The 18,842-nt window shown below is 42.4% G+C and overlaps 1 protein-coding gene across 5 annotated transcripts; it reads left to right on the top strand.

Moving 5' to 3' along the window:
• Positions 1–986: 986 nt before the first annotated feature.
• Positions 987–18,176, top strand: RXYLT1 (ribitol xylosyltransferase 1). Of its 5 annotated transcripts, none has more exons than XM_045033026.1 (6): positions 987–1,325; positions 2,763–2,933; positions 4,981–5,083; positions 7,411–7,725; positions 10,248–10,418; positions 15,313–18,174. In XM_045033026.1, the coding sequence occupies exons 1-6, from the start codon at positions 1,181–1,183 to the stop codon at positions 15,731–15,733; spliced, it is 1,326 nt and encodes a 441-aa protein (XP_044888961.1). In that variant the 5' UTR covers positions 987–1,180; the 3' UTR covers positions 15,734–18,174. The 5 variants fall into 5 exon arrangements, with proteins under 5 accessions (XP_044888961.1, XP_044888975.1, XP_044888968.1 ...); XM_045033040.1 differs by lacking the exon at positions 987–1,325 and adding an exon at positions 1,426–1,534 and having other exon boundaries at positions 15,313–18,173; XM_045033033.1 differs by lacking the exon at positions 987–1,325 and adding an exon at positions 1,524–1,614 and having other exon boundaries at positions 15,313–18,173.
• Positions 18,177–18,842: the final 666 nt, after the last annotated feature.

Consider the following 18,842-nt stretch of genomic DNA (forward strand, 5'->3'; position numbering starts at 1 on the left):
CTTACACTGTAGATCGGGGTCGGCAACCTGGGCACGTGAGCCAATTTTTACTGGCATCCTGCTGCCAGCCGGGGTTCCGGCCACCGACCCCACTCAGCCCGCTGCTGGCCTGGGTTAACAGAACCCCCGGCCAGCAGCAGGTTGAGCAGGGCCAAGACCCCGGCTGGCAGGAGCCAGTGGAACCCCAGATCAGCAGCGGGTGAGCCGCTGCCAGTCTGGGGTTCTGTCTGCCACCCCGCTGACAGTCTGGGGTTCCGGCCACCGGCCCCTTGCCAGCCGGAGTCCCGGCCATCAGCCCCGCTGGCTCAGCCTGCTGCCAGACTGGGATACCAGCCCCGCTCACCCAGCCCCCTGCCAGCCGGGGTCCAGGCCTCTGGCTCTGTTCAGCCCGCTGCTGGCCTGGGGTACCAGCAACCAGCCCAGTGCTCTGCTCCTGGCCCAGGCCCAGCGCTCTGCAGCCGCCCCCAGCTTCTAAAAAAATCTTACACCCCAGGTTAAGAACCACTGCACCAAACTGATAAGAGCTACATTTTAATTTTAAATGAAGCTTCCTAAATATTTAAAAAACCTTGTTTACTTTACATACAACAATAGTTTAGTTATATATTAGACTTATAGAGACCTTCTAAAAACCTTAAACCATATTACTGGCACGCAAAACCTTAAATTAGAGTGAATCAATGAAGACTGGGCACACCACTTCTGAAAGGTTGCCGACCCCTGCCTTAGATGGTGGTGGTTGGGAGCAGAATATACCAGGATCCAAGTACCATGAGCCAAATGTGTTTTCCAGGGGTTTTGTACCAGGGTGTGTCAGACTTTCCCAGGCAAGCAGAAGTGGCTCCCCTTCCTTTCTGCGCTGTACAATTCAAATGGCCCAAGGCTGCCACGAGCAGCCCGGGTCTGGCTCTTGAGCCGGGACGCACCTGCGGTGGCTTTGTGCAGCAGGCGCTTGTCCTCGGGGGGGGGGGGGGCGGCAAGTGTCGGGCCCGGGTTTTGCTGGGCCACTGCACCGCGGTGGGGGTCCCGCATCTGGCGGGACCAATTCCGGCCCGGCGCTACCCTTCCCCGCCCGCCTCCAAGCAGGCGGGGGCCACGGCAGCAGCCCCCCGCTGGCGCGTGACGGGACGGGAGGCGGGCCCGGGCCAGCCCCGGCGCGCGGCCTGCAGGCTGCGGCAGGATGCGGGCCACGCGGAAGCGGCTCTGCTCCGCGCTGCTGGCCGCCTACGTGCTCTTCTCCCTCTACGCCGCCTACAGCGTCTTCCTGCGGCCGCGGCGGCCGCCCGCCTCCCGGGGCGGCCCCCGGCAGCCGCGGCTCGGCAGAGGTAACGCGGCGGAGGGGCCCGGCCGGCCGGCGGCTGCGCTGTCACGCGTGTCCGGGGCGTGAGCGGGGCCACGCTGGGCGCCAGCTGCTGCTAGCCAGCAAGCGGGGGGTGTGAGGGGACGCTGCGGAGCCTTCCGGCCCCTTTGGCTCCTGCCCTGTGAAATATCCCCCCCGAGTGCCGAGCCTAGCGCCCGGGAGGCTGGTGACCGGGTAGCTGAGGCTCCTGGCGACTGGGCTTTAATACAACGGGGTTGGGGGGGAGCTTTGCTCCCACCCGGCAGCGGCAAGAGGTGCCGCTTATGTAGCAAGCTGGAGACGTGGGCAGCCAGCTAAGCCTTTTGGGTCGGTGGGGGTTAGCTAGTAGCTACCCGTACAGTCTGAGCTGAGGCGCCTGCCCGTGGCAGCTACAGGTTTCAAGTGCTAGTGAGAGGCCCCTGCCCAAAAACTCGGTGTATGTTTATGTCTATGCTTGGAAGAATTAGTTCTTTAGCAGTAAATGTCAGCAATTCTCGCAGCACAATTACGGTGACCAGATGTCCCGCTTTTTGGGTCTTGTTCTTATATAGGATCCTATTACCCCACCCCCTGTCCCGATTTTTCACACTTGCTGTCTGGTCACCCTAAACAATGAAGCTTTTGTTGACAAGGTCCGCTTCTTCGATGGCATGTATGTGATACATGGTGCCGGTTTGTTCTGAAATTTTCTCCTTTTAGGGCCAATTTGTTTTGAATATGTGAAGTTTTACTGTTGTAGCAGTTCTTAATCTAGCTGTCAATTCAGAGGATTAAATACAGGCCTGGCTTCTAGAACTAGTCACTCTCCTAACTTTGGTGACAGAGTCTTTGTATTTTGGCATCAGTGAGACGTAACTTTATGCCTATGAGTCACCTGGGTGGAAAATGCATATTTTCTGAGTCTTAAATATAGTTCCTATAATATGAAAAATAGGTCTCTCGGTTATTTCGTCTTCCACGCTACCCCCCCCCCCCACCCTTTCAATCTTTCATTGCAGGTGCTGCTTACAGGAACGACCACAAAGAAAATTCCTCATGCCCTGGATTAAAAAATTCACAGTTTATTGTGGTAGCACCATAGATACCCAGTAGGGCTCAGGATAGCATTGTGCTAGGTGCTGTACAAACGTAGGCCCCAATGCTGCGCAGGCAGACCTGAGCCCTGTCTACACTAAAGCTTCCACTATTGCTACCTGTGGGGAATTAGACATCTAATTTTTGTCACTGTACGCTAGTGCAATGAGCACAGATGCAAGCTATGCTGTAGCCATGGTTGGGCATAAGTGTGTTTTGAAAATAGTCTTGCTGTGGACAGTACCTTAGAAAGCATCTACTAAAATGAGACCTGTTATTTCTGTAACAATTAGGAGTAGACTTGTAGACCTGAGGTTGTTAATGCAAAATGTGTGTCTTTTAAACATAGAACGCTCTTCTTTGGGAAATGAAGAATGGAATCCCTGGGAAGGAGATGAAAAAAATGAGCAGATTGTTTCACAGCAGAGATATGAAACTAATCTTCAAATGTTAAAAAATATGAAATCCCAGCAAGAACAAGCAAACCTTAAAGTGCAGATCTGGGGTAAAGCAGCCATTGGTAAGCATTTGTGATTAATATGTTTAATACTGCTAAGTGACCTTGCAAGTCCCTTAACCTTTCTGTGTCTCTTTTCCTTTCTGTAAAGGTGAGTATAACAGAGTTTGCTTACCTGTTTAAAGTACTGTGCTATCTTTGGATGGAAGGCCTGGTATAAGCGATAAGTATTTATTATTCAGAACTGTATAAACAACACAATGAGAACTTCAGTTCTTTGGCGTACTTTGATCATTTGCTTATCCTATACTGCTGTCAGGGACTCTCTTTGCTGGATTATCCTAAGCAAATTGCGTAGTGTTGCATTGTTCATTCCTGAGCACATAGTGCAATACAAAAAATTGAGGAGTCCTGGTGAATACTTTTTCATGCTGACTTCTAGATCAGAAGTTGAGAGAAAGAAACACTATGTGGGTTGTGCAGATTTGTTCCCTTCACAAACCTTTTACTAAGAGGACTCACCAACTACATTGTCTTGTCTTTTCTTTTTCCTTTGTGACCCACCATTACATATATGCACCACCTTCTGCCCTAGAACCGCAACCCAGTGCAGAGGGTAGGCCAGGGAAGTGGGGAGAGTTGGAAAGTGAGCCTGCCCCTGCTCACTCTTCAGCGGTGGCTCCTGTCCCACAGGGCTGGGTGAAGGCTGCATGGGCTGGTAGGACCTGAGTAGAGCTGTGGCTCCATGTGCCATCTCACAAACCCAGAATGCCCACCCTGTGGAACAGGAGCTGCTGCTTCGGAGTTTGTGTTTGTGGGCTTAGTCTCCCCTGCCCTCCAAGACCTCCCCTCTGCATCAGGCTGCTAAAGTGTATGTTTTTCTAGGCCAGGGCCTACTGATAGGTTAATATTGCCCTGGACACAGCGACCCATCTAGAACCTTCCCACATGTAACTTAAAATACTGTAGTGTTTATATTGAACTGATGCATGTAACTGTTTGCAGGACTGGGGCCTTAATTATCTAAAAGTGAACACCCTTTTCTTGGCACTGCTAGCAATTAACCTGAAAGTTGCTCCATTTTAGAAGCTACTGCATTTCCTCTATCCATAAAACTCCAAGAACCTTGACCTTCTTAGAATGTGAATGGAACTTTTGGAGGAATTTTCATTGAAACTGCAACAATGCCATCTTTAGATGGGATTTTTTATGGTGGTCTTTTGTATTCATTGACATACTATATGTGGGTATTTTTCCATTGTAAAAATATTCCATGTTTCCAGGGAAGAAACCTCACCTCTCTCTCGCAAACAAACAGTGTTGTAATTGGGCATGACTACATTATAGTGCCTCCTCGCCAAGTGTGGCTCTGCTGAGGCCTTCCTCAGTTTCCCCTTCACTCAAGGCCCCTTAAAAGACCACAGTCCAAATTCAAAGCATTCACTTTCAGGGTGCCAATTTATTTATTCTTTCAAAATAAAATTCAAACTTAAGTCTTCATTCCAGTTTCAGCTGGCCTACCACCTCCTCCTGGAGGGTCTGTTTCCCTCCTGAATCAGGGCCCTGCAAGAGCCTTCTCATTCCCTGTAGGGTCTTCAGGCATCTGTCTCCTGCCCCCCACCCTGGCCAGCTGTGTCTGCCTTTATAGGGTCCAGATGCTTTCCCTTAAGCCCAACTAGGCAGCAGGTGGTCAGTCCAGGTACACTGGACCCCCTTGCCTCTTAAAGGGGCCAGTCACTCTGTGACAAGTGTACTTGTCTTAAATCTGATAATGCTTAACATTGTAACAAATATATTTACACAGTCATTTTTTGTTTTCCTGTCCAGCAGTTAACAGGACACTGCCTGCCTACAATTTTAAAAAATAACTGCCCAAATTTTGGCCTGATGTAGAAAATCCTCCCTTTCTAATTCCAAAGAGTGTGGATGGGTTTGTTTATTTTTGGGGGGTTGAGCAACCAATCCATGTTAAATAGGAAAATTTGACATCCACATCCCACCATCATTGCCACACAATTCCTGAAAGATTCCTTTTGGTATGATTTTTACAGTAGACAGGAGATGCCATATATGCACCAAGTACTCCCGCCGCTCTTCATTATTTATGTAGGTCTTTACCTCTGGCAACATATTCTTGAAGGTCTGCTTGAACCTGCTGATGTGACTGCACAGTGGAGAGAAGGAAGCATAAAGGGAGGAAAAACACATTTCAGGTACCAGTTGCATGACACTGACCTTCTCTTATGTTAACTTTAGCAGTCTAAAACATAAACACTGTAGGAAAAGGTGTCCAGTTGTATATTTTATCCCTCCCACTCCAACAAATGTAAATATTTTAATCTGCATAAAGGGAAATGGTATAACAATAATACTTGTTTTGGTGATTCATTCTGACGAACGATGAACATATTTATTGCCATACTTAATTTCAGACCTTGTGTTAAATATGTTCTGTATGACAGTTTGATTAATTTAAAATGTAATTTCTAGAAATTACAAGAACAGTCCTATTGCCCATCACTGCTTAAAGTCAGAAGAATTAGGCTTTGTACAAAGAACTCAGTGGAAGCTGGCAAGGTTGGAATTCACCCTCTTCTGTGGCCACTCTTCCCACCTACAGATTACAGTTGTGGCTTTAACTAGTGATAAGAAATATTTTGCTACACTTATGAATGGGTTTTTAGAATCTTGACTAGTTAAAAACATTTTCTTCTTTAAATTATCTGTCAGTTTCAGGTGAATAATACTTAACATATTTACATAGTTTCTTAATGTCTATCTCATTGGGAGAAAGGACTTCTATATTGGCATTTAAATAGGCTGTATTCTGGGTGTAACCAGATTATCCTAACCTCTTTGGAGAAGAGTTTGCCAAGTCTCCATTTTAAGCAAAACCTATTCACATTTCAGATGCTTCCAAAATACAGAGTTAAAAAGTGGAAAGTACCAATACAGCAAAAATTAAAAATTGGATAGGTTAGTTATCAAGTAGAAAAATGTGAATTCTCTCCTTCTATCTATGATTAATCTGTTTTTTCCTTAATCCGAAATAGCCCAACTTCATGTCTTCCAGTCACAATACAAAATCCGCTTGTGTGATAGGATTTTGTGAGGAAGCATGAGGGTATGTTGTTAGGTGTGATGTGGGAATGCGGAGGTTTTTTCATTTTTATTTATTGGCTGGCTGAAGTAAATTGTTATCTGTATTTGACTATTTAATGTTGCTGGCTCATGGAGTTTTTGTGCATTATTATTATTATTATAGTCTGTAGGCTGCTGGGAGTGTGGGGGGGAGGCATCTTGCTATTGTTAATTATTGGTGGGGCACTGAGACCTTTTTATATGGGTATTTTTTTAAAGTATTAACTCTAAAGACATAATTGCCAAAATACCAGTTAAAATGGGCAGGTAAATAAACTCAGGGTGTTTCTTTGTTCTCATTGATGCAGAATATGGTGGTATAACAGGACATGATATATCTACCCCAAACATTTTCAGAGGAATAATTTAACATCCCTAGAACTTTTCAAATGTAAATTAAAAAAAAAAACTTTAAGAATAACCCACCTTCCCAGTTCTAAGTTACTCTCAGGGAATTTGTAGAACATTAATGCTGACTTGCTTTCCAGATTGTTTGCAGGATCAAAACCCAAGTATTTATGGACATGTTTAACTTCACATATGTGTGTTGTCCCATTTACTTCAATGAGACTACATACATGCATATGTGTTTGCAAGGTCAGGCCTTTGGATGGTTAAACAAAGGTGAAGTGCAATATCTGTTAGGCACTGTAATGATCTCCAATACTGTAGTAACTGCACACCTCAAAATTTATTAATGTATGCATCTTCACAATCCCCCTTCCCATTAGAAAAGTGCTATTATGCCCATTTACAGGTAGGCAATTGAAGCACAGAGATGAAGGTCACATAGGAGGTCTGTGATAGAGCAGAGAATTGAACACCGGTCTCCTGAGTCCCAAGCTAGTGACCTAACCACTGGACCATCCTTCCTTTCTTAATAGTGTCTGTCATAATACAGTACTACAGATTTCTCATATGAAACTGAAGGTTTTCAGTCCCTGTGGTGGTATTTTGTATTCTGTTGGTTTTGAAAAGAATAGAAGTTTTTGATCCATTTCACAGATGACAAAGCATACCCTAACTAATTATTCTAGGGATTCTGTCTAGTTTCAATGGATTCATTCAGATTTTCAAGACTTTTCAGTATTTGACTATAGTAAAGGTTCTGACGTCCCTGCACTATACCGTGTTTGCAATTAATTTTTAATCTCTTTATTGTTCAGGTAAAAGGCCAACACGAGCTTTACTAAAGTTTAAATTGTCATTTTAGACTCTGTACATCTGAAATTTGTCACAATAGCAAAAGTATTTTGCAGTACATAATGTCTGTTTTAATGAAGAAACAAAATCTCTAAACACTGCAGGCAGATTGTTTACAATGCAGTGAACAGAATATGCATAAAAGTTGGTAACATATCTCAGAAGAGGTCAAGTGTTTGTGTTTTATTATTCACAGTTTCATCACTGGTCCAGCCGTAGTCCCGGGATACTTTTCAGTAGCAGCTGATAATGTGGTTCTAGTTCTGAATGGAAGAGAGGAAGCAAAGATCACTTATGCCACTCAGTGGTTGCATTATGCACAAACTTTAATACAAACTCGCAAGCTGAGGCATGTTGCCATTGTGCTGCTTGGAAGTGAACAGTGTAACAATGAATGGATTCACCCATACCTGAAAAGACGTGGAGGATTTGTGGAACTACTTTTTGTGGTATACGACTGTACCTGGGTAAACGAAGAAGATATTTTCCAGTGGCCTTTAGGAGTAGCTACGTAAGTGTTAAACATAAACAAATTACACTTAAGGAATCAGTTATGCATGAACTGTACATGCCTATTGTTTTTAGCAGTTAAATCTGTAACATTATTTCTGAAACATTTATAGTAAGATGCCTTGCAATAAATGTTTACTACATTTTAATCCTGTTAGTGTTGTAGAGTGGATACAGCTGTGGGAGAGTTATCTTCATCCTTTCCTGTCTTACTCGTGTCTTAACAGAATTATTCCAACTGCAGAATCTCTATTATCAATGGTGATAATGCAAGCCAGAAAGCTTAATTTTCAGATCCATGTTGAATTTGCAACACTGGCCATTAGAAAACATGTTTTTATTGAAACCAAAGGAAATTTGCTCAGGATGCCATTGACAGAAAGTAAACATGGAGCCTCCACAGTGGCAAAGAATCAGTGTTTGTAAGGAAAGATATATATTCAGTTTTGAACATGTTAAGATGACAATGAGACAACTAGGAGGAAATGCCCTAGAGGTAGGTTGGGATGCAAGGGTGAGGTGGGGAGAAAAAGAGGGAGAGGTCAGAAGTGGAAAGGTAGATTTGCAGTCATTGATGTAAAAGTGGAAGTTAAAGCCATGTACATGGATGCAATTACCCAAATGAAGAGTGGTTGAGGGAGTGACACAGAGAAGTGGAAAGAAACAAGTACAAAGTCTGGTAGGAAACCTACAGAGAGAAACAACGGCAAGGAAGAGAGAGAACCTCTGAAAGAAGTGCTGAATTACTGTCCAAAGAAATAGCAGGGGAACCAGGAAAGGACAGAGTCATGAAAGCCCCAGGTGGGGGTGGGGAATAAGATGTTCAGAAAGGGAGCGTATGATCAACAGTACCAAAGGCGGTGGAGAAGCCAAGGAAAGTGAGGATGGACTAAAGTACTCTTGAGGGAATTCTGCGCCAAAAAATAAAAAATTCTGCACACAATATTTTAAAATTCTGCAAATTTCTGCAAATTGTATTTGTCAAATAAATGTGGAGACTCCAGCATGGCATTGCGGAGCACAGGCCATGGTTGCACAGAGCGGGGAGATCACTGCAGCTCTCCCCCGGGACATGGACTCAGCGGTGAGGTTGCACCCAACCCTGACACAGAGCAAGGACCGGGCCTGCCCCAGAAACATCCTCCGGCCTTGCCCCTCCGTGCCAGGTGTGGGCAGGCAGGCTTAGCCTGGCAGGATCCAACTGTGGAGGGGCTCAGTGTGGGGGAATCAAGGTGTGGGTTGAGAGGGTTCTGTTTGAGTCAGTCTGGGTTCAGGCTGCTCAGTGGGGGATCCAGGTTGGGGGGATCTGAATGCACAGAGGCTTGTTGGGGCGGTATGGGTGCAACATTAATGGGACTCTGAGGGTGGGTCTGACCTGGCCGTGGATGCTGTGCAGGGGAAGAGGAAGTCCCATGCTCCCCAGCCCAGCCGGGACTTGCAGTTGAGCCCGGCGCAGGGTAGGATTCACCAGCCGGGTCTTCCCCAGTCCCACCCCCTGCCCCACAGTGATTTACCTCTCTGCTGGCTGCCCTAGGCACCTAAAACATATTGCTGGGGAGGGTCACATAACTGCTCTTGTGGCTTCCCTTTACTTCCCCCATCAGAAAGTCATTTTTCTCTGGGGAAGCAAAGAAATCTGCTGGGGACATGAATTCTGCACATGTGCAGTGGCACAGAATTCCCCTAGGAGTAAGACTACAGGCTTGTTTTGAAACTAGGATAATTTTGTGATCAATGTATGTTTTTTTTCCAAATTGTTTCCTTACTGTAATAATATAGAAAAAATATAGAAATTGAAGGGAAACTAACAGTATTATTGACCCACTCTCTAAAAATAAAAAAGTTAGGAAGAAAATCATCGCTAATTTTGAGAATGTGACAGCTGTAAGAGGGACACGTAATTTAATACTAACATACAAAAGTGTGGTAAATTAGAACTAGATAATGCAAATGACTCTGCCAGCCCTTTAGCTGAACCATTGGTGCTGTTATGACTAAAATCAGTAACTTTAAGTGTAATTCACAGATTAAATTGGTGAAGATGCACAGATTGTAGGGACAGAGTTGAGTTTTCATTTGGGAGTATACCAATGGCATTGTTTTTACAGCATACACTTTCAGCTGATTCAAATAACCGAGACATCAACTCCAAAGGAACTTCTAACCCTGCAACTTCAGCCAAAATAAGTGGTGGTATTGAGAACAGCTGCTATTGAAACAGATTTTTTTTCTCTGATTTACACCCTAGAAGATCCCTAACTTCTTTTTGATAGCACCAAGTGGAATTATGTACACATTCTACAGAATGTTCATCTAAAAACAAAGGGATAATGATAAATATTATCCATCAGTGTTTGGCTATCTTTGTTTTTTTTAAATTCAGTCAGTAGTTAAATATTGGAACTGATTACAAAGCTATTCCAGTTCTTAAAATCTGCTGCATAAACATGAAATGGTGCAAAAACCCATCTTTTTCCTTTGACATAAAAATATTTTCATCTAACGTATGCATTGTTGTTACAGATACAGGAATTTCCCCATTGTAGAGCCCAACTGGTCAATGCTACGTTCTCCAAGATCGTATCTATGTAATTTTTTAGGAACTGTGTATAAGAATTCATCTAGGGAGAACCTAATGGAAGTTTTGAAACAAGACGGGCTTAATAAACTCTGTTGGATTGCAGCCAGAGAACAGTAAGAGCTATGATTTACTTTCTAAATGTATAGTTTGCTAGCTGAATTATTCAAAGCCCCTTGCATAGATCATTGATGACCTAGGTCATCTCTTTTAAAATATGTTATAAATAAAATAGTATAAATAATGACAATGGTCAAACTTAAAACAATGAAAACCTTGCTGAGCTGAAATTTTCATACAGATCTTGGATGCCTTAACACCTTGTTTGCTATAGTACTTTACATTGTGGTTGTGACTTGACATAGTTTGAAAGAAATATCTAACATAATGCAGCCAGTCCTGTCTCCTCTCACACATACCTGGTTTTGGTGGAAGGGGCAGTGGGTATTCAAAATCTGTGTCATACATCCTGTGGATTATCCACCTACCAGAAGAGGGAGACATGAAACCAGAGCTTTATGTTATCAACCGCATATAAAGATGATGGCTTCAGCTAAACCAGGGGTCGGCAACCTACGGCACGTGTGCCAAAGGTGGCACGTGAGCTGATTTTTTTTTTTTTCATGGCATGCAGGGCAGGCTGAGCTGCTCAGCCCACCGCCGCTCTGGGGTTTCCGCCACCAGCTCCTGCCAGCCGCGATCCTGCCGCCGGTCCCACTCAGGCTGCTGGCCTGGGGGATGGAACCCCAGGCTGGCAAGGAGCTGAGACCCCCGCTGGCAAGGAGCTGGTAGTGGAAACCCCAGAACGGAGGGCTGAGCTGCTCAGCTTGCCGCCGCTCTGGGGTTCCCGCTGCTGGCCCCTTGCCAGCCTGCTTCCGGTTGGAGTTGCAGTGCAGGCCCCCTGCCAGACAGGGTCCAGGCTTCCGGCCCTGCTCAGCCCTACCAGCCGCCAGCTCCACTCACCTCAGCTGCCGATCTGGGGTTCCAGCCGCTGACCTCCTGCCAGCCGGTTATCAACTTATAACTCAGAAGCCTGTGTGCAGCTTAAAGTATCTAAATAGGTGCCACCAGACATTGGAAAACTCAGCAAGGAAAAGCAAGGGCAAGGATCACACTAAACTGATAAGATCTGCATTTTAATTTAATTTTAAATAAAGCTTCTGAAAAATTTTGAAAACCTTGTTTACTTTACATATAACAGAAGTTTGGTTATATATTATAGACTTATAGAGAGACCTTCTAAAAAACGTTAAAATGTATTACCGGCACTCGAAGCCTTAAATTAGAGTGTATACATGAAGACTCGGCACACCACTGCTGAAAGGTTGCTGACCCCTGAGCTAAACAATATAGTTCATTTCGTGTCTTCAGGAGGTAGGACAGATCTTCTGACTAAGTGAAATAAGTTCTAATGGTACTTTTTTAATTTGCTTTTAACAACTGCTACCTTAAACCTTGGCAGGATTCGATAGGTATTCCCTTAAAGAGGAGGTGATGCTTTTAAAAAATCTGAACAGTCTTTCATCGATTATTTAAACAAAAACATTAATTACGATTAAAAAAAATTAAGCACGATTAATCACAGTTTTAATTGCACTGTTAAACAATAGAATACCAATTGAAATTTATTAAATATTTTGGATGTTTTTCTACATTTTCATATATATTGTAGTCTGTGTTGTAATTAAAATCAAAGTGTATATTATTTTTATTACAAATATTTGCACTAAAAATGATAAACAAAATAAATAATAGTTTTCAATTCACCTAATTCAAGTACTGTAGTGCAATCTATTTGTTGTGAAAGAGCAACTTACAAATATAGGTTTTTTTATTATATACCTGCACTCAAAAACAAAACAATGTAAAACTTCAGAGCTTACAAGTCCACTCAATCCTACTTTTTGTTCAGTCAATCGCTAAGACAAACAAGTTTGTTTACATTTACAAGAGATAATGCTGCCCTCTTCTTATTTACAGTGTCACCAGAACATGAGAACAGGCATTTGCATGGCACTTTTGTTGCTGGCATTGCAAGGTATTTACATGCCAGATATGCTAAACATTTGTATGCCCTTTCATGCTTCTGCCACCACTCCAGAGACATGTTTCCATGCTGATTACGCTAATTTAAAAAAAAATGCATTAATTAAATTTGTGACTGAACTCCAAGGGGGAGAATTATATGTCCCCTGCTGTTTTACCCAAATTCTTTCATATATTTCATGTTATAGCAGTCTCTCATGATGACCCAGCACATGCTGTTCATTTTAAGAACACTTTCACTGCAGAGTTCACAAAACGCAAAGAAGGTACTATGTGAGATTTCTAAAGATATCTACAGCACTCGACCCAAGGTTTAAGAATCTGAAGTGCCTTCCAAAATCTGAAAGGGACAAGATGTGTGAAGCATGCTTTCAGAAGTCTTAAAAGAACAACACTCCGATGCAGAAACTACAGAACCCGAACCACCCAAAATCAACCTTCTGCTGGTGGCATCTGACTCAAATAATGAAAATGAACATGCATCAGTCAGCACTGCTTTGTATTGTTATCGAGCAGAACCTGTCATCAGCATGGACGCATGTCCCCTGGAATGGTGGTTGAAGCATGAAGGGACATACGAATCTTCAGCACATCTGGCACATAAATATCTTGCAGCGCTGGCTACAACAGTGCCATGCAAACACCTGTTCTCACTTTCAGATGACACTGTAAACAAGACGCGGGCAGCACTGTCTCCTGCAAATGTAAACAAACTTGTTTGTCTTAGCAATTGGCTGAACAAGAAGTAGGACTGAGTGAACTTGCAGGCTCTACAGTTTTACAGTGTTTTATTTTTGAGATTACAACACAGTACTTGTATTAGGTGAATTGTAAAATACTATTTATTTTAGTTTTTTTACAGTGCAAATTCTTGTAATCCAAAAATAAATATAAAGTGAGCACTGTATACTTTGTATTCTGTGTTTATAATTAAAATCCATGTATTTGAAAATATAGAAAACATCCAAAAATATTTAAAGTGGTATTCTATTATCGTTTAATAGCGCAATTAATTTTTTAATCATTTGACAGCCCTAGTTGCAATGTATAACTAACTCTAGCTGAGACTGCAGTGAAGGCAGAACCAATAAAGGCACAGGCAGAGAAATCTGCTGAAAAGAAGATGACCATATCAAAGAAAAGATGGAAAATAGACATAGAAATAGAGGGGGACTTGAGAAAAGGACTTGGAGGCAGACTGCCAAGAAAAGAAACAATTCTGAGGCAAGACCAATAGAATACGTTTATAAAGATTGGTGGTAAATTACAAGGACTGAGAGAATATAAATTATAAGGACTCAGAATAGAACTAAATCTGGTCTGGCTCTGTACATGGTCCCTGGCCCAAAACATCTTTATAATGTGTTTTGACATGGGTAATGTGGTTCCGTGCACAGTCCAGATGAGGAAAAACCTGTAAATACAAGCTTTGGTTTTTGTGTAACCATCTCGATACTGTAGCAGAACTATCTTTTTGACTATTAAGTGGGTAGACCAGGGGTGGGCAAACTTTGTGGCCCAAGGGCCACATCTGGGAATGGAAATTGTATGGCGGGCCATGAATGCTCATGAAATTGGGGGTAGGAGTGACAGCTCTGGGGTGGGGCCAGAAATTAGGAGTTCAGGGTGCGGGAGGGGGGGCCCTCTGGGCTGGGACAGGGGGTTGAGGTGTGTGTAGGGGGGGTGAGGGCTCCAGCTGGGGGTTCAGTCTCTGGGTTGGGGCTAGAGGGGTTGGGGATGCAAAAAGGTTCTCTGGGCTGGGACCGAGGGGCTCAGAGGGCAGGAGGGGGATCAGGGCTAGGGCAAGGGGTTGGGGTGGCAGAGGGGGTCAGGGGTGCAGGCTCCAGGTGGCTCTTACCTCAAGCAGCTCCCAGAAGCAGCGGCATGTCCCTCCTCCGGCTCCTATGCGTAGGGGCAGCCAGGGGGCTTCGCATACTGCCCTGTCCGCAGGCACCGCCCTTGCAGCTCCCATTGGCCGTGGTTCCTGTGCAATGGGAGCTGCGGGGGCGGCGCTTGGGGCAGGGGCAGTGTGTGGAGCCCCCTGGGCTGCCCGTACGCATAGGAGCCGGAGGGGGGATATGCCGCTGCTTCTGGGAGCCACGGAGCAGGGCAAACCCCGGACCCCACTCCCCAGCAGGAGCTTGAGGGCCAGATGTGGCCCCCGGGCCGCAGTTCGCCATCCCCTGGGGTAGACTGTCATCATGATTAAACCAAACAAATTAATTCTACTCTTAATTAGTTTGTACAATTGTTCTCATGGAAGGTTTAAAAAACCTTTCTTATAAATATTAAAAGGCATTTAATAAAACTAGAGGCAACTTAATGCTTTTTCTGAAAATTTTGGACAAAAGAACTTGAGAGGCTAATATAGAATCTAGAGAGAGATTATTCAGTATCCATGGCCTAGAGTGCTGTCACACAAAGTACCTCGGACCGTCTGAGGAAATTAAAGAGATTGACAATTGCTGCCTGACATTCTCATTTCTAAACAGCAAATCCCCCTGCTGATTTTAAATATTGGGGGGGGGGAATTATTCTTGCTTCAAAAAGTCTGTCAGAGCATTCTATCTCCAAATGCCTATTTTTGAGCCACTTAATAACCTTCTAGTTTAGCTTGTGAAGTAAATTGATAGGGGCTTCCAGTGCAAAATATTTTTCTAAAAAAAATTTTTTTGTGGGTGCTTGAAGTATTAATGCTTCCTTTAAAGGCCCTCAGTTGAAAATTGTTCTTATAGCGTTTATAGCTTACAGGTGAACTTTTCTATAAATACCTGAAAAAAATTGTTTAGGAATATGTGGATTGAAACATAAAACCTTGCTGATTCTCAGACCTGTTGTTACAAACCTTGTAGCTCTGCAACATTTATATATACTAAAATAACATGGATCTCTATTTTTCATTGCAATACATCTACCCTTGAAGGGAAAATGTAATGTTAATTTTCAACTTCTTTATTTTTCTAGGTGGCAGCCTCAAGAAACAAATGAAAGTTTTAGAATCTATCAAGAGGCATTGCTGCAGAGTGATCTCACATTGTGCCCAGTGGGAGTAAATACAGAATGCTATAGAATTTATGAAGCTTGTTCATATGGCTCTGTTCCTGTTGTAGAAGATGTAATGACACCAGGCAAGTGTGGAAATTCATCTATATACCACAGTGCTCCACTGCAATTACTAAAGACCATGGGGGCTCCATTTATCTTTATTAAAAACTGGGAAGAACTTCCTGCTGTTTTAGAAAAAGAGAAAAATATGAGCTTACAAGAAAAGATTCAAAGAAGAAAAAAGCTTATAGAATGGTACCGGCACTTCAAAGCACAAATGAGACATAAATTTATTAATATCTTGGAAAATTCATTTTTACCAAATGCTAAAGGAGGTTAATTGCCTCCTTTGAAAATCAAAAATAGATCAAAAGTTTAATTTTCACTGACCATCAAGTAAGCTTTTATATAAAAATAAAAAATAAATGAACCACTTCCAGTGCAGGTGCAATTTCTTTGAAGTCAGTAGTGCTGCACCAGCTTACCCACGGCCAATTTTCACCCTTCTTTCCTAAATTACGTTCAGAGAGGATGCAGTCTTACAGGATAGTAGTCTGGATGGATGACATCTACTTTATACTTATTTTTTGCAATGACTATCTCTCATTCTTGGCAAGTCAGTACTTCTGTGTTTTAATCTAGATATGGAAGCATTTCAGCAAATACATCACCCAAAGATAAATGTTTCACAAAAAGCATAAGTGGTGGCTCCACTACACTGATATTTATACCTTAAGCATTCTTTCCTGAAAGTCTCCCCCCATTTTTGGCAGGTACAAAATGAAGCCATTTAATAACTTGGGCTCCTCCCATTTGTCTAGTATCTTAGGAGGAGATGTCATTGAAAATTTTCATTTCTGTGAAGTTATCAAGAGAACTTTCCTCTCCAAAACTGGCCATTGATAGATGGAATATTCCCTGCTACCCTACTCATCCTCACCACTGCCCACTTTGACTAGCTTGCTACTATATACTAAAAGTATCTCCGACCATCCTGGAAAAAATGGTCATTAAATCTTTTTCATCCAAAACACTTCTGTAAAGGAACGTCCTATTTTAAATATGTGTCTAAGCTCCTTACCCATCCCTGTCCCACCAAAAAGTAACAGTTTACCTTTTATTGCAAGTTTTTCCCTTTAATGTTTTGGTGATTGTGGTATGATGTTGTCAGAGTATGAGTACAGTGTGTGAAGATGCATTTGGGCAACATTTTCAACAAAAACAGAGACCCACTTGTTCAGATAAAGTTATAAACACAATTGTGCTTCTATCGTATAGCTTTGAGGCCAAGAGTTTAGAAAGATTCAAAAAGGGATTGGGAGTAAAAATGTTAAAATGTGCCAGCATAATCTAAGAGCCTGCTTCCCATATCCTTGCTCTTTCGTCTGAAGCATCTGGTTCTAACCACTGTCAGAGACAGAACACTGGACTTAGTGGACTACCAGTCTTCTCTAGTGAGGCAATTCTTGCATTTCTGCATTTGTTTGTGATTGCACCTACACGTGGCCATTTAAGGCTTTGTTTTTAATTTGGTTCTCCTACTGTAGAAAGGGTTGCACTCTCTGCTTGTCAGATTCTCCATGTGTGGGTGAGACAGCGTGCAGTGTCCCTTACTCTCATCTTTTCCCCTGTGCAAGGATCTGCAGAGCTTCCTCCACAGCGTCTTAGCACAGGAGGTGGCAGGATGGTGAAGGGGTGGCACATTTTCTACTGTGTGACCCTGGGTAGATCCAGGAATGTAGGGTTTCTCTTCCAGGTGCAGATCTATGGATCACTATCTGCTCCAATAAAAACAGACAAAACTAATATATCCTTATAGTATGTCATTTGTCTGTCCAATGAAACTGCTGAAGACTTGACGTTTCATTACATTATAACTTACATTTTTCCATTTTTTATGGAAAGATTAATTGAGAAAGAAGAGAGCATACTAGATTTCCAAAGGAAAAGTAGTAGATGGTGGTTCTTATCTCAAAGAATATTTTTAAATAAAAAAGATTGTGTGTGTGTAGCTTCTTTTATCCAACATCATAATACTATCAAAGGATAACAGGAACTGGAAGTTATATGGTGCAGAATAACTTGATTGTGAAGAGATGTAAATAATCTATTACCATTGTAAAATATTGTTGATTAAGATGGTAGATGTGTGTTTTGAAAAATGCAAACTTTCACTTGATTGCTATGTTTGTTATCAAGGAAACTGCTCTAAAGCTAATTAAACATGTATTGTATAAAAATGGTGTAACTGTATTTCAGTGTAGAATTTCTGATCCTTGATTTATGCAGAGTCTCCTGAGAAAAAACTATATCTGGTATCAGATTTTCCTCCTCCATTTGAAAGAATCTTCTCTTCATTTCCATCTAATATTAGGGCATAACTTTGAGGGGCTGAGCATCTGTAGCTCTCACTGACTTGAGCTGAAGTTGTGAGTTTATCAGGCCATAAGTGTTCACCTTCATGTGGCAATTTTGAGCATTCTCAATACCTGCTGATGTTGTCAACATTCAAAGGGGATTTATAAGTATAATACCGTCTAAACAAAGAGCTTTGAGTATATGAGAGTAGCAAAGGAGCTCCAGTACTATTTTGCTGTGTAAGAAATATTTAATATGAACTGTTGTAATCATTTCAGTGAATGATATGGCCTGGGCTGCACTATACCACTCGCAAGACTCCCGTATTTTGTATGTAGTTTAGTTAATTCTCTAAATGCTGTTCTGTCTCTAAATGCAAGAATGCCATATGGTATCAATTGCATGTATGAATTCAAGAGCCAGTTCAACTCTGTGCAATTAAATAGTAAAACGTGTACCATAATTTTATCTTTACTGTGATATTTTCTGTGTTTAGACTATACCACAGCAAAGCAATTTTGCAATAGATATTCACTTTTTAGTGGTCCCCACAATAGCTTTTTCTAGATCCTCGCATATAAAAGTGATGAACAGTGTGGCTTAGTAAGTTTATATTGTCATAGAGTCTGTCTACTAGAATTTTTTTCCCTACAAACCACAGAATGAGATGCCAGAGAGAAGTGTGTGTGTGTATGTAAAAGTGTTTTATGGGAAACATTAGCGATACCATTTTTCATAGGAAATGGCTACTGGTTCATGGAGGATGCAGTCTACAAGTAGAACCTCTAAGGATCATCTTGTTTTCAAAGCAAATTGGATCAGCTTTTAGCAAAGGTATCCAAGACTGCCAAAATGAGTCAAGTTTGCTTCAAGAAGGTTTCATGCCTTTTATATATTTAAAAATATTGAACAAGTGTTCTAGATGGAGGCTCTCCAGCAACCTACTTTATCAGGATAGCTTTCCACTCAGCAAGTAGAGAAACTGAAGGGGGAAATGAGTTTCTGTCCATTGCTAGTTATTTACATTCCTAACTAAAATACCCTGGGTAACCCATGGAAATAAAATCCAATTATTTCCTGGTAAAGCTTAT

This window comes from Mauremys mutica, chromosome 1, assembly GCF_020497125.1.
Source record: "Mauremys mutica isolate MM-2020 ecotype Southern chromosome 1, ASM2049712v1, whole genome shotgun sequence".
Lineage (NCBI taxonomy): Eukaryota > Metazoa > Chordata > Testudines > Geoemydidae > Mauremys > Mauremys mutica.